Source organism: Ictalurus furcatus, chromosome 7, assembly GCF_023375685.1.
Source record: "Ictalurus furcatus strain D&B chromosome 7, Billie_1.0, whole genome shotgun sequence".
Classification (NCBI taxonomy): Eukaryota; Metazoa; Chordata; class Actinopteri; order Siluriformes; family Ictaluridae; genus Ictalurus; species Ictalurus furcatus.
Genome location: NC_071261.1, coordinates 10,458,364 through 10,485,338, shown reverse-complemented (window position 1 = coordinate 10,485,338; position 26,975 = coordinate 10,458,364). Strand labels below are relative to the sequence as shown.

Sequence of the window (26,975 nt, the reverse complement as noted above, 5' to 3'; positions counted from 1 at the left end):
CTTTCAGCACTCACCACCCTGTTAACGGGCTAAATGATTTCCATTTCCAATGACTTATTTTATCTTCCTGGTTCGTCAATGAACCTAGCAACAAAAAGGGATTAGCAATTAGTTAACTCCAATGTCTTATTGATTCTCTGAACTGATTTCTCATGGAGCGACAATATACTGTATTTTAGTGATTACATGCTCGATATTTGCCTCACAAAGAGAAGCCCAGGATGTTGACGCTATGCAAAACTTCCATTTTACACTCGATATACTCTACAAATACACTCGAATAAAGGATTAAGTACAAACGCTGGGATTTCAGTATGTTGTTTTGACTTTCTGGTTTTGGCTAGATGTTACCTAGAAAACCTTTTTTTTTAAATCAACATGCATAATCGCAATTTTCACCTTTTGAGTATATATATGTGTGTGTGTGTATATATATATATATATATATATATATATATATATATATATATATATATATATATATGTGTGTGTGTGTGTGTGTATATATATATATATATATATATATATATATATATATATATACACTCACACTATTTGTATCTTGGAGAACGAACGTGAACCTGTATAGTAGCTTAATCGACTTCACTGATAATAAAGCAATCTAACTATCTGTATTCTGAGGTTTAATCACCAAATTTTAATCCTAGGTCAATGTATTGACAATGCATTTGTCTGTCAATCAACTTTAGACAATTTGCTGAATGATCCACATTTTTTGATTAACACATCAAGATCAAGAATGTAAAGTAGGTAAGAGCATATTAAAATTAAGAATATTCCTCCTGTAAAAGTATACATAAGTATGTATATTTAAAAAAAAGTATAAAAATGGTGATGTTATTTAACAAAGAAGCTATCTTAAAGATATCGCTATGATATGTATCCTGATATATAGGTTTGTTCCCTAGCAATACAGTAGTTTAAAATAAAAAAGATCCATGATATGTTATTTGATTGCCATACAAATAATTGCATTTTTATGTTATATATAAAAAAATTAACTTAAAATTTGTATAGAAAACAATTTTTATTTATAAAAAAATCTGATGTAAAAAAAAATGTAACATTGAAAACATTGTAACATTGTTTTAGAACACTTTACAATTTAAGTACAAAATATTTTAAAAAATATAATCATCTGTTTTCAGTCAGTTTGTAAGCTTTACTATTTAGTGATTTAGTAGGTGTCAGAGGTTAGGAGTTGCAAAAAAATAGTAAAAAATGATTTCAAGATATTATATACAGTAAATATACATATTATAATCAATATATAAATACTTATATAAATTTTTGAAACAAGTAATAATGATTTGTTGGAAATAAAATATATTCATCCAGCCATCCAGCTTCTATACTGCTTATCCTACAGGGTGGTGATGAACCTGGAGCCTATCCCAGGGAGCATGGGGCACAAGGCAGGGTACACCCTGGACGGGGTGCCAATCCATTGAAGGGCACAATCACATACACATTCACACACTATGGACACTTTGGACATGCCAAACAGCCCACCATGCATGTCTTTGGACTGGGGAGGAAACCAGAGTACCCGGAGGAAACCCCTGCAGCACGGGGAAAACATGCAAACTCCCAACCCCCAACCCTGGAGGTGTGAGGCGAACGTGCTAAGCCACCGTGTGCCCAAAATATATTCATATATTACAAATGATCCAAAGTGTCCATTGTGTATGAATGCGTGTGTGAATGTGTATGTTATTGTGCCCTGCGATGGACTGGCACCCTGTCCAGAGACGTGTGTATGTGTGTTGTTTAGAACACACAGGCTGTTCTATTTTCCGAGTTATTTATTCTGCTCTTATTTTCTTATCAGAAAAGTAAATAGATTCTGACCATAATCTGTTTATTAGCCTGTCCTTATTATTTTGTTTGTTTGTTTGGTGACAAAAAGCCTGTTTAAGCTTGATTCTAGCAAATCAGCTACTTGAAAAATAGAGAGAGAGAGAGAGAGAGAGAGAGAGAGAGAGAGAGGAAATTTCTCTTGCACAGCCCTATCGAGATGAAGCCTAAATCCCGGATGTCTTTAACGTCCCTGATGATAGCCGCCTCCAAATGGAATGTTTCCAGATTAGTCGATTGTGGGCGCATAAAAGAAAAGCGATGGAAGCGATAAGCGCGGTTTGACGGTTTTCTTTCTTTCTTTCTTTTTTCCCTGACGTGAGAGTGAAAGGGCCATCTTCGAGCTTTTCTTTTAACGTCGCGGCAATCTGCATAAGAATGGGGGGCAATCAGAGCAGGAGCGCTGGCTTAAAGCGTTATTCTGCTGAAAGAGTGGTGATGCGCAATATGCAGAGCTCTGAGGAAAAACACACACACGGAATTTGGGCTTCTGTGGTTATGCCTTAAATTCTCATATATTAGCATAATTTTTCCTCACTAGACAAAGCCCTGAACTCATTATTGTGATTTTTTTTTCTTTTTTGAGTTTCTAAGCAAACACTGACCACAGAGAATTTTTAAAATATTATTATTAGTATTATTTTAAATATTCACAGTACTGTTTTACCTCATGGAGTATTTACGTTGAGCTCATGCTGTCCTTCTTCCATCCAGCCACTGGCCAAATGTGATGTGTGAAATTGCTTTTCCTGTGCATCACGTGTGTATTCACATTCTCCAGATATGTACACGTCCACCTACCGTACATGCTTACATTCCTATACAGTCATGCTCATACATTCATATACCCCTTTCAAAATCTGCAAAATGTTAATCGTTTTTTTATAAGAGGGATCATAAAAACTTCAAAAGTTTACACATGTATGATTATTATTACTGTGTGTCATTACCTGGATGATCAACTACTGTTTTTACACTATGTGATAGTTGTTCTTGTTTGTCCTGAGCAGTTAAACTGCCCACTGTTCTTCAGAATAATCCTCCAGGTCCTGCACATTCTTTGCTTTTCCAGCATCTTCTGCATATTTGACCCCTTTCCAACAGCGGCTATATGATGTTGAGATCCATCTTTTCACATATAGGACAACTGAGGTACTCGTACGTGACTATTACAAAAGGTGCAAACGTTCACTGATGCTCAAGAAGGCAACACGATACATTTAGAGCTGGTGGGGGAGGGGGTATAAACTTTTGAACAGGATGATCGGTGTAAATTGTTATTTTGTTATTTCATCTTCTGGGAAACATGTAAATATTGTATGTAGCTTCTGAAGGGTGGTACTAAATGAAAATAAAGAGATTTTTTAAACAAAATAATAACAATTTACACCATGTCTGAAGTGCAGAGGTTTGTTTTTTTTTTTGTTTTTTTTTGAATGTATAAATTCCATTGCTATTTGTTGTGCTGTCAGGGTCACTCAGCTCTCTGTAGTCCTAGACGTGTTTTTGAATCCTGCGTTCCCCACTAGACAAAACACTGGTGTTGTCATATCTGTAGCTATGAACATCCCAATCACAGTGCTGATTTCTTTATCCTGGATTGAATCTAACACGTTGGAATGCTAGTGAATACACTAGGTATTAGAGAAAAGAAACAAAGTTCTGCGGAGACGCATGGTTCATTGTGTTTGGTTCATGGATCATTGTGAACACAGTGTGCATTGTGTTCATTGTGTTCATGTGAAACTGCTAGGATATAACAAGCGAAATACAACTTCATGTGCGATATTTAATGCACTGGGTTAACATTGTTTTCCACATTTAGCTCATCTTGCTTGCATTCATTTCTGCTACTTTCAATCCTATACTGCTGATTATATATATATATATATATAAAGTCGTTAAGCTGGCAACACTGGTCTGCACTGACAGCTAGATAAAAGGCGGGCTAAGCTCCGCCTCTCCTCAGCAAAAAGAAAATGCAGAGGGAGAGGGAACGCGGGGTTTTTCATTTATGCACATTCTATTTGAAACACAGTCAACTACACAGAGTACCAAAATGATGCCCTGTCTGTTTATTTTCTTGAAAACAATTTTGTGGCCCCCTTCCAACCCCCCCCCCCCCCCTTTATTCTTTCTCTTGAAACATAAAATTTAGAACATAAGCTGCAATTGCGATATGTTTGAAATTACAACAGTTTGTTTTTTTTAACTTTGAACATGAAACAATGTCAAACATAATATTAGACAAGCCGTTTGTCTTTTTTGCTATGCAGGCCTGTTTCAATTCATGAGTGCACACACCACAGTTCCGTTATCGCATGTTGTTGCCATATGGCATCAATGACATTTTACCATTTAACAAAATACTCAAAATATATCAACTTGTTGAAATGACAAAAAATAAATATTAACTTCTCATAATAGTGTTTAAATTTTTTTTTTACTTTAAGTAGTTTTGCCTAAATATTGAAAAATTTTGAGAGCTCCCCGATGATGACCTTCACCATGCCATGCCATATATATATATATATATTTTGGGTCTGTTAAAACCCAAAGTTAAAACTGAATGGCAACACCATGCAGTAAAGTGCTAAGGATTCTGAAAAAAAAAAAATGCTTCTGTAGACGTGTAATAAAACCAACCTCGTGAATGTTTAATACGGCCTAAACTTCTTAGCACACACTCCAAATTCTTTCTGTTAGACGTTAAAAGCAGCACTTTCTCCCTAACATGTGCCTTTTGCTAATGAAAAGTAAACCTGATTTACGTAGCTAATCGCTCTGCAAACGGCATAAACGCGTGCTAACAAAAGGTCAGGATTTGCATTCGGCATTAGAGCGTAGGGCGAGAGAAAGAAAGACAGAGAGAGAGCGTGAAGGAATAAAAATTAATGCAGGATGGTGAGAGACTTCGGCGCTGAATATTTATGACACCGAAAACACACGCAATTAACTATTTAATTAATCGCATTAATGCGGTCATACATATGCATGCATCTTTTGTTGGGCTCTGTAGGTTGAAATGGATACAGAAAAAAAAAAAATTAAATAGCAGCATTCCCACACAAGCCTACTCATTCCTTATGCATGCCTTCATATCCGGGTTTTGGCACTAGAAAAAAAAAAACAGATCAAGCACTTTCCCCAATTAAGACATGCACAAATAGGTTCTAAAGAAAATTTATTCAATTCAAAGTTAACAAAAGAAATAAACGAAGCACAAACCCGCTTGGGAAATAAAAAAAAATCTTTCTCAAGCATTTTTTGGATAAAGATGCTCTCTCATAGAGAACTAGTTTATTTTAGGGTTCCACACAGAACCTTTTACATATGCATTAATTTAGTCTGTTTGACCTGAAACTTCTGTACATTTCTTTGCAAAGAAATGTGCCATATTAGCGCCATGACAACAAACACATCAACTTAAGTGTAACCCCAATTAGCACCATTAGACTGGTACTAATTGGGACACTATGACACTAAGTCAACATAGTTAATGACTATTAAGTGTAAATCACTCACATTTGGTGACAACCCCCTCCAGCCGGATGATGTTTGGGTGATCGAACTGGCCCATGATGCTTGCCTCGCTCAGAAAATCACGCCTCTGCTTCTCTGTGTAACCCGCTTTCAGACTCTTGATGGCCACATAGATCTCTCGCTTGCTTGGCAGCTTCAGACGGCCACTACACACCTCACCAAATTCCCCTTAGGAGTAGAGTGCAAAGCGTTAGTACTGATTTGACAGAAAAAAAAAAAAGAGAGTAGTTTCTGTACAGGTGACTATTTGCTGGGTAGATTCAAATTTAATAAGTGATTCAAGTCCGCACTCTGTGACACTGGTTTAAAATTAAACCGTGACGACAAGATTAATTCATAGGACTTTTATTTGAGGATAGCTACATCTATATGATATTTGCTGTTGCCTTTCGAATAAGAGAACTGATGAAATGGCAATTTGTTTTGCTAAATGGCTGTACGACTTCTGGGATCAAGTCAAACGAGGTGCAGACTTGTGTCTGGACTTGTGAAAAAGGTACTCTTCAAGATCCAAAGCATGCCGAAGCATGGTGGTGGTAGTATCATAGCTCGGCTTTGTATGGCAAACAACTTGTCTTTAATAAAAAAATGTAACTGATGATGGTGGCAGTGGCAGGAAAATTTCTGAACTGAAAACCCTTGTCCCAGATGTACAGCCAACCTGACCACACCCACCTATGCTCACGGTGCCCTATATTCAGTAAGCACTACTACGTCTCTAGTCACATTTGGATGTACTGAGTCTATGTATCCTTGCCAAGATTTTATTCCTTTGTGGTCTTTTCCCAAGTTTATGGCCTCATGTATTTTGGACTGGTTCCCAGCGGTGTCTCTTTTTGGAGATCCAACCAAACGCTAAACTTGATGAATGGTGCTTCTGCATAGTTTTGGCAGAACTATGGCCTCAAACATACAACTAAAGGAACTATGGAGTTTTTAAGGTCCAAAAGTAGAAGGTTGTTCACTGGACATATCGACTGACAAATTTGACCACAACCTCACTAGGACGCACAGAGTATTGAACATGACAGTATTTTTTTATTTGGGGGGGTTCCCTATTTTCTCCCCAATTTGGTCACTTGCCAATTCCCACGATAGGCTAGCGCTGCTCTGATTATATCCAGAATATGAGTCAGGATATGTACTTGTGATCTCATGATGCCACTTGTTAGTCCTAACTATGACAATTTTTTTTCTTTCTAAAAATTGTATCCAATCATTTCCCCTTAAAGCCTCCTGAATTTGTTTGGGGGGGGGGGGGGTGACGGACGACTCAAGGACCATATATAAGTAAGATTATTAGTGTATTACTTACTGTAATGTCACTGTAAGTATGATCCGACTCTATTAAACTGAGCTATACAGGAGCTTTCCAAACCTCACACTGTGAACCAGTATGCAATCTCGGGGGTTGGTATTTCACAAAGCACTGGCAGTACTTTGTGTGTGAGGATAGGAGGATACGGACATGCTGTAATTACACAGCTCAGTCTTTGGCACAGTAGTATAATGACTGCATTTGGGTCTTAAAATAATTTCTTTCAAGGCACTTTAGATTGGAAAGCAAGTCCCAGAGAAGCAAATCTTTAACAATGGCTCATGCAGGTTAATATGCTGACATGGAGTGTCATGCTGTTGTAGCTTCTTGGAAATGAATGGCTTAGCTGTAAAATGAGCTCTTTCACTGACAGACAGCATAGCACATGTTTTTGCATGTACAACATTATTACAAGAACATTTATGGTTACTGGTATTAGCTGTTATATGGGGCTTAAATAGCATATTAAATAGCATACAGTGAAATGTTTGGAATCACTGCAGACTTCCAGTTCATTTTATTCCCTGCCACCTACATTATTATCTTTAGTCTAACTGGCTTACAGTATCGAGACTGTAAATGGCAATCCTACGTTCCATGAGGCCTTCTGTGTAGCATATGTGGAAAAACCTCTCGTGGTGTGCATTGAAGGAAAAAGATATGTAAAAAGGGGCCAATTCTAGATATAACATTATTGATATTGTAACAAGATATTGGTTCCTGTTGACTCTGAATATGAAAAATTAAGAAATGTCAATACTGGTTTGCAAATGACAGTATGACACCTGGGACCAAGTCAAAGGAAGTGCAAACAAGCCTGGAAGGGGATATATTGGGATTAAAAAGGCACAAAGCACACAACCTTCTCTGTGAAACATGGTGGTGGGAGTATCATAGCTTAAGCTTGTAAAATATTATTAAACATTAGAATAGAAAATATATTGTTTATTATTATTACTGATACCAAGCAGAGGTTTTTCTATGAATCTCTGAAATATAGTGACACTATGTTGAGCACAGTAAAAATTATTTTTTCAGCTTTAGAAGGCTTCCCAGAACACCTTGGGGACATTTAATGGAAAATAAAATAGCAATTAAAAAACAGTAGTGTTTCCCAACCAGACATTCTGCACATACAGTGTCCTCCAAAACTATTGGTACCTTTCATGAAAATGAGCAAAAATGAATATATAAAATGGTACCCAGTAATAAGGGATAGGTGATTTGTTAATAACTTTGCTTAAACATGTTTTTTTTTGTTAACACAAGATTTTTTTTTTTTTTTTTTTTTTTTTTTTAAAACGTGCAATTTTATATTATTAAACATTATCAACACCCTTACAAGTAATATTTTGCAACAACAGTACTGAGTATTTTTCTGTAATGCTTAGAGAGGAAACTTGGAGACAGTAATTGAGGATCTTGCAGAACATTTTAATTACTAATTCTAGCTGATTTGTATGTTCAGCTCATCATCTTATCAGTGATGGCCAGAGGTAATAAATGTAAATATAAACATTGTACACATATAAGTGTTTATATGACTCACCGGCACCAATAACCCTCTCTATGCGGATGCTGGAGGCGTCAATTTCCTTAGCGAAATCGCGAATGGCTTGATTTGGGTCCTCGTAGGTATGTGGATGGATGTAGGTCCTACTTCCTGGCAACTTGACTGCAATGATGGCAAACAATTATCATCTTAGTCATCTTCCATTTACAGGTCACTGTGTGGATTAATGTTTTGAGTCATTGAGATCATTTTAAAACGTCTAAACAACAGTTCCTGAGAAATTCCTGTCATTTCTGTGATTAATACATTCGGCCTTCATGTGCTTAGATGAAGGGTTTTACACCTTGACGTACTACTTGCAGACGTTTACATGACACGTTTACATTTCTTTTATAAGCCGAGACACAGCCGAGTCGTAATTGCAAATGGTTTTCCTAAAAAGGAACTGTAAACCCCACAAAATTCCACAAAAATCAGTGGAACACCTATATATTTTTTAACACTGCCTCTTAATATGACCATTCCTTTGGCAGTCCATCAAGGGAACGAGTTTTACCTCTTCCATGCTGAAACTGCATCTTCTCCTCGTCGGGATCTTGTTTCGCTTTGATATAGCCGCAATGTCTGCAACACATGATATTAAAAAAAAGAGATTTTAGTGATCGAATAAACATTTTACAGCACCAGAGAGATGGGATTATTTCAAAACTAGTGAAATGAGCTATAAATCTGCAAACGCATACACACTCACCGGCCATCTTAAACGCACACCTACAGTATACTCCTGTTCAATTATGGAATAATCAAGGCAGTACAATGCATAAAATCATGCAGACACAGGTCAAGAATGGACTGGTTTGACCTGAAGGCTAGGGTAGTTTTAAACAACCACTCTTTCCAATGGTGGTAATCAGAAAGGCATCTCAAAATGCACAAGATGCATAAACCTTGAGGTGGACGGGCTACATTTGGCCTTCCGAAGCACTTTCATTCGTTATTATTATTATAAATAATATAGGATCATAACAATGACAATGAGCAAAAACGACAGTTCACACTCTGCAGTTGTTTTCATGATCACGCTGGTGAGTACAAATATGAAAATGAGCAATTAACATCATCACATTTGCGAGGAACTGGAGGTTCTCTGTATAGAATCACTCATGATATAACCTGGAAACAAAAAAGTCTCCTTCTCGATCATGCTGGCAGGACTGCTGGAAAAGAAAACAGCTAAAAAGCATGCTCTCCATTAATAAAGAAAATATCGAATTCCATTTTCATTAGCAATCTTCATAGCTTAAGCTCCCAGCAGGCAATAATTAAAAAAAAATAATAAAAAAAAGATTTATGTCATGCCTAAACTCATTGTTGATTATAGCCTATGGCAGATATCCGCTTATTGTTTTTCTCCAGTTCTCAGTTTTGGTTCCTCAATTATTTTTTCTTCACGTTGTCGAGTAACGCAAATGGTACGATTTAATTGTATCGATTTTTATCATGCAAAAGATCATTATTACAGACTACACTGCATGGAAGAGTGAAAAATAAAAGCAGCATGAGTAGCAATGCGATGTCCTCCGAGACGATTCACCAAAGGCTGCGTGCATGCTAGATGTTTTGTTCGACAGACAAAACCCTGGCTTGAGCACAACAATATTGTCTCATGTGAAGTACGCACTGTAACCACTTTGTTACATTAAATTCTACTCAACAAAAATCTGGCAACCTCAAAGGCATTCACTGGCCGTTTGAATCATTGGAATGAGCTGCATAAAAACAACAACAACAACAACAACAACTTAAATACCTACGTAACCCGATTCTGAATGCGAGGAACTTTCCCCATATAAAATTGACGTAAAATAACCCACAAACTCTGAATACAACCCAAAGATATGGAGCAGGACAATTAGATATTTTATTACATATGAGGATTTTTGGCATGATTTGTCTTGGTTTTAAATAATGCGTCCTTGAACGGAGTTGTTTTTAATAGCTGATCAAATAGAACACCTCTTCGGAGAAAACGCACTAGCGTTGCTGAAATGCCGTCTAACTATGTACGTGACATTCAGGAATTTATTTATTTATTTATTTCTATTTACGCAACATGAAATTAGAAACGAAAAGAAAATATCCAAAGAGTTATTTGTTTTTATAACCCAGCCCTTGTTTGCATTAAGCGTTTGGCTCTTGGGTTTTGAAATCGCTTTTTTCTGTGATTCTGTTTGTTCGACTTGAACATGTTCCTCTCAGCATATGTTCGTCCTGATTTAAAGCATATAAATCACTCATGGGTGAAGGAGAACAAGAAAAGGAAGGGGAAAACAGGAGACGATTGGAGCAGAGATTACCGTTTCCTCGACAGGTACGGAATTAATTACGACATTGTTTACTAACCGCGTGAAACCTGAACGTGAATAATTACTATGCAAATGTATTCAAGTCCCAGTGATAAACACGTACAAATGAATGCAACACAAATTAATCTACAGGTTTTCACTTGAAAATTTTAACTGTTGGTGTGTGTGTGTGTGTGTGTGTGTGTGTGTGTGTGGGTGTGTGTCCATCAAAAGCCATGAATTTTACTTTTTCAAAACACGCGAATGTGCATTTTCTAGTTTACACATCTTGAGACCGATTTTGTCCTACACACGTACACACACGCACACACACACACACACATGCAGACAAACACTCAAGGGGATCCATCTGTCCAGCCAATTAGTCATGTTTACATGATTTCCAGCTGGTGCTTGAGTTAGTCAAATGAAATCAGTATCAAACTTGAGTTGAGCTCTAGTGCACTGTGGGTGTGTTTGTATCGATGCGACACTCCAGCTAGCTAGCCGTATCCGGAACGTTCAACCATGGCACAGCTCTAGTTCTCCTCCGTCTCATTATTCACAAATTAACATCCGGACTGGGATATTCCACGCTGGGAAAATGTCCTTGAAAAGAAATATGAACGAAATCTTAATAAACAGACATAAAGCAATCTCAGATCACAATTTGCAGAACTAAAATGTATACAAAAACAAGAATGAGTTCCTCTTGGAATGTATATAAATTAAAGGAACTGCTTTGACTGCTAAAACCCACCCTTTTAATAAATCACTGGTCCTGTTTGTGTGTGTGTGTGTGTGTGTGTGTGTGTGTGTGTGTGTGTGTGTGTGTGTGTGCTCTGGAATGTTCTGTCTCACAATTCCTGCCAACAGATCTAGGCTTCAGCAGAATTCAGATCTCTCTCACACTGTCCTTCTCTCAGAGCCGCGCAAACTCCATTTGCATATCAATTTAGTTTTCTCCCTGCAACATGCTGTCAGTCGAGAGTCATTTTTCATGCAACCGCTCTGTCTTTTCCTCCTGGGGAACTCACCCCTACTGTTACCTCAGCATGCTACCCTATATTTCTGTAAGGTTTTTTTTTTCCCTAACCCACACGCTTCCTATATCACCTTAACATTTCTTTCCTCATCTCTGACTCTAACCTCCTCCCACTTCTCTACTTGTTAGATCCCGCTATTCTCATGTCCCACTGAAGAATATCAATGCCATTACATGTGAGAGGAGAGAACAAAAGTTCCAAAAAGAGAGCAGAATCGGGCGACTATGGTTTAACTATGGTTTTACCATTGCTGCTTTCATTTAAATATGTGTTTACCATGAGTACTTTGGTTTAAATATGGTTTTACCAAGGCTACTATAGGTTTACTATGATTTCACCATGAGTACTACAGGTTTACTATGGTTTTACCATGGCTACTTTGGTTTAACTATGGTTTTACCATGGCTACTTTGGTTTAACTGTGGTTTTACCATGGCTACTTTGGTTTAACTGTGGTTTTACCATGGCTACTTTGGTTTATCTATGGTTTTGCTATGGTATCTATGGTTTGACCCTGATTTTGAAGCAGCTACTATGGCTTAACTAGGGTTTTATAATGGTTACTATGGTTTAACTATGGTTTCTCCATGACTACTACTGTTTAGCAATGGTTTTTTCATGATTACAATGTCATATAGTAAATGAATGCATAATTACTATTTCATTACTAATCTACTTTGGTGTAAATTATTACCCATTGCTAATGTTATTATATTGCTAAGGGAATCCTTATAATTAATAGCTAGCTATAGATTATCCTTTAATGCTCTAATAGTGTAACAAAATCTAATAGTCCTCCAAACACTAAAAGGTTTTTATCCATTAATTTTCGTAGTGTATGGAAATTTTACCTGTAGTCTTGAATGCAAAAGATTTTGCGAATAAAATGTGCTATTTACCTTGAAAATATGAGAAAAATACAGAACATGGAATCCGAGACCACTCCTCAATACAGAATTTCCACAGATCCTCTAGGGGCCTAGGTCAACTCCCGTGGACTATTTTGTACAGTACATATATAGTATCATTAAACTAAATGCAACAGTAATTAACTTTGTTAACTTTGAGAAAATAGGTCCTCGGGTGAAGCCACTCAATATCGAGATTGAATTTACTGAGAAGGAAGCATGCAATTTTACAGAAATAAATTTGCTGCTGAACTACCTTTACCTCTGGACCACAAACCTTGCATATGAGCAGCTACCTCTCAAGTGAGCTACAGGGGTAGCGACAATATTTTCATGCCTTTACAGTGTCTACATTTTGCGGGTGTTGAATTCCACAGTATGCAATCTATTTTCCCATGCTAGTGCTGAGTGAGGCCCTGATCTTGATCAGAAAAACCCTTCCCTTTAAAGTAAAGCCTTAAATCTACAGTAGAGTCAAAAGCGAAATGGACTGACGAACAGAGATGGAGATCAAATGCAGTATCCCAGAATTTCAGAGAAAAGAGAACACCTTTTAAAAATGTTCTTGAAACACAATGAATATGGATGGGTGGACCTTTGAAGGTGTTTGAATGAGCCGTCTTGAATATGGATCTAATGGATCTTCAAAGAAAGAAGGACTATTCAAAGATAAAAACCAGAACTCTGAGAAACCAGCGCCAATGGATACAAAATGGCACAATGGAACAAGTCGCCTTTTGACATACTTCACCGGACAAGCAGGGTTTTATTGGGTCAATAAAAGAATGCTGACCATGGAAGCAGAAACTGATACGGTGGAGAGTGTGTTGCGGAGGAGACATAAAACTGGACAGCAGAAACATGAGGGAGGGTCAGGGTATCTCCTGCTGGCACTGCATTCATCTCCATTAAAAGCTCCCCAGCCTGATGTCCTTGCCAGCTGTCTTGATCTGGCTCTCAATTAGGGCAAAAAAATGGTTTCAGATATTCCCGTGACTAGCGCTGCCCTTTCCACACCGCCCTGTTACGGATCATGGACTCCACCAAGATCATCTTGTAATGGAACTCATTTCATATATAGAGTACAGTCAATCTTATTTTACAGTGGACAACTGTCACGACTGGAAACCGAGCTAAAATCCACTGCACTCATGAATTAATGGATCATCAGAAATGCTTTGATGTGATGTACAAGGCTCAGTCGAAAATGGAGGGATAATAAGCCTCCTGGGAAACTTGTCAGTCCTTAACCAGAATTTCCATCCTCAGTGAAAACTACTTGCTAAATAAATGACTGTAGAAGGTAGATATTACATTTTATTTGCATTATTTTGTACTTGGAGGAATCAAAACAGTGGCCTTGAAATAGTACATATAATACATCATAATATTTGACATTGACATCCCAGGGCTTGCTAAGAATGTTTGATAAAAATGGTGAGCTTTTGAACAATTTTATTAAATGAATTACGTAAAAACTCAAAAAATAGCACTCAAGGTCAATATTAAGTGCATACATATGACAATACTATTCCCTTTAAAGTAACCGAAAAGTTATTATTATTTTTTTGCATGGAAGACATCTGAGAAAGGCAACATCTAAATCGACACTGCTTGTCTCAAAGATTTAAATTCTTTCTGATAAAATGATGAATTAAATTAAAGCAGATGGTTGCTTGGTCAGCTTATCCTTCAAGCCATGGGCATGTTTTCTTTACAGGAGAATGCATCAAATTAATGCCTTTTTTATTTATTAATTTAACTAAAAATTAAAAGTGAATTAAAAGTGTGATCAAATACCCCCCCCCCCCTACACACACACATACACACATTGCGATTTCATGACCTCAATTTAGTATTTCATTGCTTTGTTATATTGTGCATACGATTAAATGTTAGTGCATGATATAAATGAAATGAAAAAAGTAAAATAATTGAATCTCCTGGATCAAGTGCTATTTTATATTCTGCCAAATAATAAGGAGCGAAGACAAAAAAAATTTAACCATTGCTTCCAATATAGTGTAAGCAATTTTGCTATCTAAAATTGTTTTGCTTTCTTTCTTTTTTTTAAACCCAATTTCACCCCAGTTTAGTAATCCTTATTATGTAGTTCTCCTGCCGTATGACGGCTACCAATCTGGTACATCTTTTCAAAATTCTTTTCGAAGTAAAAAGCTGCTGAACATGCTTGGATGAGAGTACTACCTATTGTCTTCCGGATGCCATCTGTGATTGGCTAGTGCTGATCCAACAATACTCATGGGCAAGAGCCCATGGATGTGTATGGTCTCACTTGCATTCAATCTTGGTATTCAAAATTGTGATATCCCAAATATGGATCATGTAAAAAGTATTTAATGTAGCTAGAACTGCATAAACCTTGAATGAACACTTCCTTCAAGAATACCAAGATCTTGAATAGTCACTATTAAGCATAATCAATGCAGATTCAAACCAATGAAGACACTGTTAACTTTTTTGAGGGACAGATTTCTCAGAATGCACCTCCCATCCCTTCTACGTTGATGTATTATCACCACCACTTAAATGACAGATTCCAGCTTATGATCTCAGTAACCCTGTCCACCTGATGTCCACTTCCACCTCAATGAGTTAAAACCTGGTTTTACGTCCTCTCCGCTGAAAGGCATGAAAGACGAACCCTTGAAAGGGCATGACGGACACCACATCCACTGATAATGCCTAATTGTCCGATTTGATCACCTGGTGTTTGGTGCGGCTTTAAAAAGAGACGCTTCCCCTTTCGCCAGTAAAGCAGTGACCTTGCGATAAATGCCAGCTCGGGCAACCAAAGCCTCCAGGAGCTCGGCTGATATGCTGAGTTTTTATTATTCTCTTTTTTTTATGCAGACGCAGATGTTGAAGAATATGGTGCGTATTTTCCTTAGACTTTCATATGATCTCTAATCATATTACTAGCTCTCACTAATCAAATTGCTACAATACAGAACCTAGCATAGCGAGAACATAGGGCCTGTGTGCCAATTAGTGTTATACAGTGTGGGAGAGATGTCCAGAGAGAAAGACAGAGGACATGACATTGCAAGAGCGAGCCTATCTCCAGTTCCACATTTTCGGAAGGCTGTAATGCTTTAGTCACGGTGGCTGACGGAGGCAATGATTTGTACCGATGACAGGCCTTTAGGGCAGATTCGCTGATTTGGAACACTTGCCTGTGTCAGAGCCGGGTCGTAGCAAATGGCTTTATTCGTCCTGAGTGGCCCGCGATGTTAACAGCAATCAGAAGGCGCTACTAGCATTAAAAGGCTACAGGGGCTTAGCTGTATTACGTGCTTATCATATAATACCAGCTCGAGCGAAAGTGAAATCTATAGTCTGTGCCTTGTCTTCTTCCTTTTTCATTTACTTATAAGCTTTCATCTCTTAGCTTCTCTCACTCCCGATAGTAAAGTAGACCTGGACGCTATCCAGTGCATACTACTTAAAGCAAAAAGAGAAGAAGATTCATTCCAAAGTCATTATTAGAGAAGGAAGCGAGATTAAATGGAGATGTCGGACAAATGCGTGGCCATGTCTCCAAAGGGTGCAAGGGGAAAACATTCAATTTGGAGCCTATTCATTAGGGTAATTGTGGACACGGAAGGCGATAATGAGATAGGGAGGCCAGCGCATGAGGGCAGGTTTTTACTAGTTTGATTCACTACCAGCCAATTAATAAGGACACTCGACTGCAGCAGGCTGACTGGGATGCTCATGTATGCAAGGCTGGCAATAAAAATCGCATTTGCTAAGCCCTGTGGAAGAGCTACGCAGAACAGCGACAAAGAACTGCAGGAGTTCTTTTTCAAATGGCCGTGTAAATCAAAGCAGGGCTCTCTGGTTACTCAGCCTAGACCAACTGCTGACGAGTAATGAGAATGGAAGATCAAAACAGTGATGGAAGTGTTTCAAAAAAAAAAATCTTTCCCTGAGGTTAGGACAAAACTATAACTCCGACATCAGACTTTGTAAAAAGCACCATAAAAAAAACTTTCTGCACCATGTACAATGCTCCATCCGGAAACACATGAAATACTGTATGTTTTTATCGAAATATATCCTGAGTTTAATTATCGCAGAGGCTTGGCAATGGCATCGACAGTGGCATTAGCATGAAAGTTAAGGCTTTGGAAAGCAGACTAAAGGACTAAAGTGCCGCTGCATCAGCAGCATTGTGAGTAATGTATGAAATTGTTAAAACAATTTTTAGACAGTTTAAATTTAAAAAGTCAATTCAATATATTGTTCCAAAATAAATCTTGAAGGCCAACATGTTAATTCTGTAGGAAAGTTGCTAAGGGTGGATTTATTCACAGGCAAGAACAGGCCTTTTTGTGTGTAGTTGGCAACCTGCCATACCTTCCACTTCGTACATCAGGTCTCATGGCTGTGAAAGCCTAGCCATGTAAAGATACACAGTTACGATACCCGAGGGCTGTTTCAACATTCACTCGGGTCATAGGCCACTCCATCATATTAAGAGAATGAAGAATCCATTAAACCATTAGCATGATCATGCTAAGTGTGTGTGTGTCTCTGTGTCTTCTGTTGGCAGTAGACTAGGATTTGAAAGTCTTCAGACATACCAGCAGAACAATGCCTCTCACTCCAATTTGTGAAACCATTTGGCAGTCTCATTCTGTCCATTGTACTGCAAAGGCAATGCTTCTCACTTTCCAGCACTGGCACCTTTCCTTTCGACACAGATGAACAAAAGTGCTACCCAAGCATAGTTCTGGCTGAGGAGAAATGCCACCCTGCTGTTCAAAGTTTCCCAGACACTGAACTTGCATGCCAGCTTCTAAGTTCCTAAAGCCAGATTGGTTATTACCAAGAAACCTGGAGTAGAGGCAGTCTAATTGAGGCAAATATGTATAATGTTAGAGGTATGAAAGCCATCTAACACTTTAATGTTTTGTTTTCCTCAGGTTCTAGGGATAATTAGCATACAAATGTGCATCTCTTTTACATACAGCTTCATCATCATTAAATATCAGGTCTAACCCAAGGCATAGACCAGATGCTCCACTTTAACAGCACTGCACTAGCAAAGAATATTTTATTCCTTTAGAGATGAGAGACTTGAAGGTCTTCCAGGAGGACTTCGCTTTTGATTATAAAGACATGTTAATCTATTTCAGGCTTCCCAAGAGATATACCATTCTTATGCTTGTCACAAATTGTCAGATTTGAGATTGGTTTAGTGACTTAAGGCCTCAGCATATGATATCTGCGAGGGTTGCGCAAAGACAAACCTAGCTTACAATCTTGCATACTGTCTATGGTTTTGTGTTGGTTGTCGCATATAAATGCTCCAATTAAAGGCTTTTCACATTATTGGAATTCGTCTGCAGATATCGCCCAACTGTCATGTGCATAGCATGGCAAGTAAATCCTCTGCACACCATCAGTTTGCTATGCATTTACTTAATTCCCATATTGTTTGTGGGAAGCTAACCAAACATCATCTCTGGATGAAGTATGCTGAAGCCTTTACTAGTAAACCACTGAAAATAATGCAGTCTGCAATGGCCCAAAGAGCTCATTTCAAACCACACTCTGGGTGTCGTATGCTAACATTACTCTTTGAATCTCATAACCTAAATGTCTTAGCCAAGTGTTGGTCAACTGGCAGACACAACACTTCAAGTATTTCAGCAGACTAAATGGAGTACTTACTGAAGTTGAGCTGATAAACTTATATGAAAAAAAAAAACCACTGGCTATAGATCAGACTTTAGATTTCTAAACATTATCTAACTCGGCTTCTTTAGCAATCCGGTGTTACGGTTTATCTAATCACATGTATTTACGAAAATTATTTAGCTGAAGGCAGCTCATCGGACCAGCGACTAGCTATGGAGCTAAATACATTCGTTCTGAAAGTTATCCAGACTGTTACAAGCAATGAATTTCATGTTGGATTTTTACAAATTTGAGTTGAATACCCCTGTCCTAGTTCAACCCTGCTTCCTCAGATGCAGTGCCCCATCGAGAATAGATCGGACTCTAATATGACACACCAGAGTCAGCAAAAGTTTTCAGAAGAACTTCAATTTTAAAAGGTGAAGTTTAGAATAAACACTACAAAGCTGTAGATCTCCAGCAGTACATAAGACAGTATACGAATTTGTCAAAATCAAAGGGGGGTAGCCTGAATATGGGGAAGTAGGGAGTATGGAAATAGCACTAACATTTTGCCAGGCCCACTGGGTAGGCTCGCGGGAGTTAGACACACTCTCCCACATCGTTAGCATTCAACTGGCAGATTTTAATTGCTTCTCAGGGAAACAGAACTGGAGAAAGAAAGGAAATAAGCAGTCTGATGTGTGCTCACCATCTGGTAACTCAGAGACTGGCAAAAAAAAAATTTAAGGTTTGAATGCAGTGCAGCATGCCAATATGAATTTCCTGCATGCTCGACAAGTACATCAAAGCTGTGAATTCTCACAACATAGTATGCTTCTCCACTGGGAGGTGTTTGTGCTGGGAGAGGGGCTTGTTAGTGATGATTGGCAGAGTCATAGTCCACTAGTCTGGGCATCCGGGAATCTCAGCCCTGTTTCTGTATATGTAGTGCAGGAGATTAGTTCAATAGCTCCATCACCAATCCAACCCCAAAAGTCAGTCGACTCCCCCAACCACCAATCTTTCTCCAGAATCTGCACACCTGCCGATTCCCACCACCATAAAAATAAACACTACAGAGTCTAAGTTTTTCAGTAGTTATGTTGGCCAATGTTACCCCATTGCTGCATTCCCTCAACTAGCTTCCGGACTTATTTGAGTCATTTGTTTAAATACTTGCCTACCCCCCAGCCCCCCCCCCCAACCACACCTACCTAAAGGCACTTATCAAACCCTTCACTGTACCACATTCCCTTAGACTCTAGAGCAGAATTCAACTTAATCCCCCATCCCTCATGGTGCAAGGAAAACACACATCAAGACCTGGCACCAATATGACGGAATGAACTTCCCTTAACTGTCTGAATAGTGGCAAGCGTTTTAGCTTGATGGTATGCATAGATCCTGTGTACAGGAGGATATGCTTTTGAGACTGCAAAGACTACAAAGATAATTTGATAATTCCATCTACCAGAAAGGAACCTGGGGTTGTAGCAGTAGTAATTCAAAGCAAGTGGACTCAGAAGTGCTATAAGCTTGAAGGCAGTTTTCCTTTAAGAGTTTGTCTAAAGAGAGTTCTAAGACTTCTACTGGCAGGGCATTTCTGGCAAAGCTCCTCAGTGGTGAGTTCTCTTGAGTCGTCTTTACTTGATACACTATTAGAAACAAGGTTACTTAAGAGTTCCTTGGAATTTTAACAGATCTATTTGGTATCTGTTTTGAAATAGAAACTCTCTGTTATAGGGTTCGTCATACAAGCCCTAAGCGTTCCCTCAGAGACCAAGCAAAGGAAGCTTAGCTTGTTGGAACCTTTTTCAGAGAGTTTGATGGAGTTTTTAAAATACCCTGGGTGACAGACGGCTGGGGTATGAAATATGACATGTATCTCTATAGGCACTGTATTGTCTTTGCATATATTTTCATTGATGGAAACTAAGGCTACATTCATTCTATCTGTTGTGATGATTCACAGTTGTGTTTGCAAATGATTCCCATCTCTGTGAAGAGACTTGATTTGCAAAAAAGATGTCAAAGAATTTCCATCCATGTCATATTTCATACCCCAGCTCTCTGTCACCCAGGGTATTTTAAAAACTCCATTAAACTCTTTGAAAAAGGGTCCAACAAGCTAAGCTTCCTTTGCTTGGTGTCTGAGGGAACGCTAGCAAAACAAATGCCTTCATTGCAAAGATGATTATCTCTTTGGGTTATCTGACATCTTGGAAAAACCCCAACATGTATAATTTTTTGCGATATTTGTAGCTATTCCTGATAGTTCTTAATTCTTTCCCCCAATTTATAGGCTTTTCACATGTAGCAGCACATCACAAGAACAGTCATGGACTACGTTTACATGGACAGCAGTAATCTAATTATTGACCTTACTCTGAGTAAGATAATAATGTGATTAAGGTGTTTACTTGAGTCGCTTTTAGAATACTCCTTTCATGTACCCGTTTTACATGTTCTAGAACATAATTAGATTAATGGCACACGTAATTATGTCACCGCGAAACATTGTCCGAAGTTCCCTCCAGAATTTCACGTATCAACATACAGTTCGTCTTCGTTATGGTACCGTATACAGTTTTGGGTGTTTTTATTTACTTTTTTTTACGAATGCTTTAAGTGCAGTTAATTATTTGTCATGCTATATGTGCTAATAGATGACTGCTTGAAGCCGTGGGCTGTGTCCCAAACCGCGTACTTACTGTCTATATAGTAGCCGAGATACATGCATTTTTCCCCACTACAGGCCTATAGCAGGCAAGTAGTGGTTTGGGACGCAGCCGAACTCTCTTGTTCGCTGTAAAACTGTCGTGTGTGATCGTGTCCTGTCACAAAATGCGGTGAAAACTCTCACACGACGTTCATAATGTGATTAAGGTGTTTACATGTCTTTAATACTCGTCCATAATGCGACTAAAACAGGAGTACTCCACCTTTCTTAATTCGATTAGAGCTTAATTCGAGTATGATCTTAATTAGATTAAGGTAAGTAAAAATTGCTGTTTACATGGTAGTTTGTTAATCAAAGTATGGTCTTAATCGGGTTAAGAGTGGATTATTGTTGTCCATGTAAATGCAGCTACTGTACTCTTAGAACAAAAGGTTAAATCTAGACCCCTTCTGCCTAGTATTCTTTGCTTTTCCCCTTTGGACGAACTCTTATAGGTTTTATGTAAAACCCGTACCACAGAAGGTTTCCGTTTTGCCACAGGTTTCAAGTAGAACCCCTTTATAACGCTACATGCATTAACTATCCTTTTATGAACCCACTTTTCAAAACCTAATTGGAAATATATTTGCTTTGGAAAATTTAGGGGTCACATTTAGGCAAAAGATTCTGGCCAAGAAATGGCTTCATCTAGCACCGTAACAGTACTTCATATTGTCCCTCTGGAGAAACCCTGCAAAAACCTATATCCGAGGGTTTCCCTTACAAAGAGTTTCAAACACAGTCTGAAAGCTAGGAACACTTAAATATCTGAAGCACCCTTGGGGATCCCTCTGATTTGTTGTTAAAGATTGTAAGTTACAGATAAACTTCAGGATAAAACACGATGAGGTGTGCTGTTATACAAGTTAGTTCCTGCACCAGTGGCTTTTTTTTTCTTCAATTTAATAAGCCAAATAAATGAATAAATAGACCATGTCATGTTATTGACAAACCGTAAAAGGAAAAGGAAGGAAAAGTAGAAATAAATGTTGAAAGGAACAATGGAATGATGACGGATGTTGAATAGTTTGTTGGATGAAAGAGGTGATGGCAATGTGAATCAAATGTATCCTCTCTCTCTCTCTCTCTCTCTCTCTCTCTCTCTCTCTCTCTCGCTTATTCACTGCCTCATCTGACTCTCGGAGTGTCTTGGCCTGTTGGCTCTCCTTCTCTTTCTCCTTTTCTGTCTCTCAAGTGTTCACTTTCATCTGCTCAGAGAACACACAAACACTCTGTCCTCACTGGCTGAGGACTCTTTGACACCATCACCACCACCACCATCTCCCTCCATCCCCCGGCTCTACTTGTCTGGCTTTCAATTTGCCTGAAGTTGAAAAAAAAAGAGCAGGAAGGAGGGATTCACGGCGGCGTATCGACGCATGTGTGAAAGCTGCGAAGCGCCTCGTTTGGCTGGCACCTGGCCAATAAATGCTGTTTCTTCATGCTTTCCTCCATCTCTTTTCACTACAGAGTGTGGTCTCGAAGCTCTCGTCAGGTGTGAAGCACAAGCATGCAAAGAAAGACAGATTGATTTGTGTGTGTATGTGTGTGTGTGGCCATGTTTTCATGTCTTAATGGGGACCAAATGTCCCCAGAATTATAGACATAGAGATGATGGATATGGGGACATTTGGCAGGTCCCCATTAGTAATTTGTTTTAAATATGAAAATATTATAGCAATAAACTAATTAATCAATCAATAATATCAATCAATAAATAATAACAATTACACTATGGCAAAAATGTATTCTTCTTCTTATTATTATTATTAACAGTAGTAGTAGTAATAATAATAATCATCATCATCATCGTCATGGCATACAATATGGACCAAGCAGTGCAAGTGTCTGTGTGTGTGTGAGTGTGTGTGTCTGTGTGTGTGTGCTTTCTAGAAGTGTGTTATATATCTTAATAAAAAATAAAAAAAAAGCCCAGCTTGTAGTTTTAAAGGTTTCTCTTTATTTATATGTTAATAAGCCCAAGCCAGGTAGTTAAACTGTCCTTGTGTGTGTGCGTGTGTGTGTGCGTGCATTTTGGGTCTGATTAGGTCCGGCCCCAGTCAATCCCTAAATAGAGCACTCAGTGTGATAGGCAATCACCTCCGATCAATGCTAACATTTTTAGAGACTTCAATAAGAGCTCGGTATTCAGAGAATCCCGATTTAATTCAGTCGCAGCAGATTCCTGAGCAAAACAACTTACTCATGGGTCCAGTGAGTCCTTTTAGCTTAGTTGTGTTTAAGGTACTATTACACCGAAACAATTGCACCAAAATCAAATACATATTCGAATTGAATTCTGTTCTGTACCTTATGAAGAGTAATGTTATTATTAAAATTAATTTACCATTAATCGATTAATTGGTCAGAAGCTGTAACTTGAAGTTTTCTGACACGATCTTCAGGATTTTTTTCTTCTCCTGTCTTATATATTCAACAGGGAAAAAGAAAAGGCTAGTGATGATGTAACAGTCGTTTATAGTTGCTAAAACGTAAGTGATCTCAGGAACTTGTTTCAGGGACATTCCATAACATCGGCAAGTATTACGCAACTATAAATAGATAAAAAGTATGACGTATCGTTCTTTGATAAATTTTTTAAAAATGTTAGTGACATAAATTACTCCAGGGGGGGTAACAGTAACTCCACTTTGCGTCAGGAAGCGTAACGTTACTGTGTCACTGATTATTTTCATTTAATAGCACAGCTCATGAACTTAACCTAATTCTAGAAGTTCTTGGAGAATCACAATCACAATGATTTTGAAACCTCTCCCACTTTTTTTGGTTTTCAAGCTTTAGCCAAAAATCCTACCTTCCGCTCACTACGAAGCAGGCGACGAGGAAGACGAGCAGCACCACACCTCCTGCTATGGACACCGCCATGATGGTGGACTGGTTCGGATCTCCGATAGCCAGCATATCTTGGGGAAAAAAGAGAGAGAAATTACTGCAATGTTCCTCGCTGTGTTACGAGACACTTTTAGAAATTTCAAAAATTAGAAAATGGCTCCTCCGCTCCAAGCTGCAGGCCTGTTTCTGGATGTTTCTCCACCACCGTATGGATTTTTTATTTTTTTTTTGGAGCCATTACTCAAAATATATCCATCAGTTATCAAGGCCGGGCTGCGCATGAGTAAGTGCCCCTCTCGGGGAAAATGAAATGAATATCCTTAGCGACATGAATTGATTTCAAATTACATTCGCTAACATTCAGCACTCGGAGAGCTGTGTGCTAGATATTAAAACGGCGCAGGACAAGAGGACTAGGCAGGAATGTGCCATTTATTGAAACACCAAGATGTGTAGTTAGTTATTCATGATTTCCCTGCTGAAAACAAACAAAAAAATAATAGAAGCCCTCATAGAATTTGTAATGGTTTTAATGAGAATTGTATTGGTTTTAATGGAAACCGGAATAGCCCCTACTGGTAATTTGTTGCCTTGTATTGGTGGTAAGTTGTGTCTAGTCGATACCACGTCCTTAATATATCCTACTGCATAATGGAAACCATTTGATAATGGTTTTAATGGTTAACAGCTGATGGTTTGTAATGGTATTTGTATTAGAAACCATTAGAATTTCTGTTATGGATTCTATTGCTTTGTTTATTTTTTCAGCATTGTTATACTTGGGTTTTTATGTTTTTTATTATTATTATATTATTTTTTTTTACAGTTTGTCCAGTTAGCAAGTGAATTAAATCAGGTGAAGACTTAAGTCATCTTTAATGAAAACAAATCCTGTAGTGAGATGTTACACTGCAGGACGGCCAGACAATATGAACAAAACACACTCTATGCGTGCTACTGAATGTCATCCTCCCTCTGAGACCAAAGAACAATGGGATTTATGCCTTTTATTAATACATTGCAATGAGGCATGAGCTTAAGCACCTCGTGTCTAATTAAAAGAGTAATTAACGTGATGGATGCACAGTATTAAAAAAGTGACCTTGGACCAAGTCGTGCTGTGGCATAACAGGGCTTCAATTAGTCAAACACGCGCCTGCAGGTGCTCAGTACAACGATCTTAAGATTTGTCGATTGTTGCAAGCAGGACAGGACAGGACAGGACAGGACAGGTTTGCATATAACAGAGCTTTTCCTTGTCCTTTCAGGCATTAAAATGTGCACACATTTTCCCCTCTCTTGGGTAACAAAGGCAAAGAGGTAAGTAAGTCACACTCCACTTCACGGTATTAAAATGAAAACAAAGCACTAAGTCTCATAGCAGCTGCTCAATCAGACACACACAAACATAAACAACACACACACACACACGCACGCACACAGGAAGAGAAAGCGAGAAATACTAGAAGAAAAAAATGCTCAAGTTGTCAATTTTCCCCTCAGAAAAAGCTAAGGCTGCTAGGAATTGCTAGGCGAAAGTTAAGCAGCAGTCAGTTAGCATAATTTCAGCGAAAATAATGCTAACTAGCTTTACCTCACTAGCTTTTATTCACAGATTATAATTTAAAAAAAGGTTACCACTGACATATCATAACCCCAAAGTATCACTGTTTCTTGTGGTAAGAATGTTTCCAGTTGCAAGTTTGCCCTAATTGTTAAAAAAGCGAATGGAAATGGTAATCTTTTGCTTGCTAATCTATTATCACTGACTGACGTTAGCCAAATTAAAAGGAAGAAGGCTTCTCAAGAGTGATTTGATATTTTTTTAGAAGCAATTTTTTCCCCCTCAGCCAACTGTTCTGCGATGTTCAGCCGTGTTTACGATATGCGCCATGCGGATTTTCCTGTAAAATCGCAACAGCAGCGGCTTAAAAGGCATGAAAAAAGAGGAAGAAGAGGAAAGATGAAGAGAAATTACCTTCCTGGCTGGTCTCCAACTCGATCTCTCCGCTGTAGCTGCCGTAGCCTCCGTCAGTTCGAGCCCGAACCCTGAATACATACGTGGTGCCAGGTTTCAAGCCTTCGATGGTCATCATGTTAGATTTGGTCTTCAGCACCGTGTAGTTCTGATCCCGCTGGTTCTGAAAGGCCACAGAGGACACACCAGTCACGAGAAAAACTCACGAAATACTAAAAGCTAGTGAGGTTTAGCTAGCATAGATTCATTTTTATAATGTTTACTGGCCAAACTCTCCTTTGTTACATTAAATAACAGTAGCATTTTAGGCTAAAAATGTCGATGAACACATGCTAATCGGGATTAGTCAGCATAAACTAACGCTCATATTGTTTACTGGCCAAGCTGTCTTTGCTAAATGGATTAACGTTTGCATTTTAACAATGAACACAGGCTAATGAGGATTAGTTAGCATAAATTAATAAAAGTTTTCTTACCAAACATTCTGTGGTAAAATTTAGCATTACACTTTAGCATTCAGGCTGCCTAAACTATTTTGGGTAAATTTATAAGCATTAGCACTGTAAACTAACCTTGACACTCAATAAACACTAAGCTGAGGATAATTTAGCATAGACTAATTTTCATAATTTTTATTGGCCAAAATACTTTTGGTAAATAAAGTAATGTCAGCATTTTAGGGTAAACATTGATGATAATTAGTCAACAAAAAACTACTTTGTTGTATAATATTTCTGGCCATGTTACCTTTGCTAAATGGATTAACGTTTTATCTTTTTAACAATGAATTTTAACAACAAATACATGCTAATGAGGATTTTTGTGGAATGAGAAGTTTTGTTACCAAACATTCTTTTGTAAGTTTAGCGACATTAGCATTTTGGCTGACAATGACAGCGAATAAACTCTAATGAAGCTTAGCTCATGTAAATTCATTTTTAGAACGTTTACTGCCCAAGCTACCTTTGGTAAATTTAGAAACTTTAGCACTGACATTTAGCATTAATAAATGCTAATCAGTTATTGTTTACTGGCCAAACTACTTTTGTTAAAATTAGTATGAATGAATAAGCGCTAATTTTGCTAAATTTTCCAAAAGCAGTTTGGCCACTAAACATTATGAAAAAAAATTGTTTTGCAGACTAATCCTCCTTAAGTAATTGTTGGTCTACAATTCATATTTTTGTAATGTTTACTGGCTGAAGTATTTTGGTGAATTTAG

The 26,975-nt window shown here is 38.1% G+C and overlaps 1 protein-coding gene across 2 annotated transcripts in view; it reads right to left on the bottom strand.

Moving 5' to 3' along the window:
• epha4b (eph receptor A4b) overlaps positions 1–26,975 on the bottom strand; it is a 101,913-nt gene that overhangs the window by 12,730 nt on the left and 62,208 nt on the right. For both annotated transcript variants that reach the window (XM_053628309.1, XM_053628310.1), the window contains exons 7-11: positions 25,754–25,916; positions 23,738–23,846; positions 8,809–8,876; positions 8,289–8,414; positions 5,404–5,589 (exon numbers count right to left, since the gene is read on the bottom strand). In XM_053628309.1, coding sequence (XP_053484284.1) covers positions 5,404–5,589; positions 8,289–8,414; positions 8,809–8,876; positions 23,738–23,846; positions 25,754–25,916 — 652 coding nt within the window. The remainder of the gene's footprint in view (positions 1–5,403; positions 5,590–8,288; positions 8,415–8,808; positions 8,877–23,737; positions 23,847–25,753; positions 25,917–26,975) is intronic.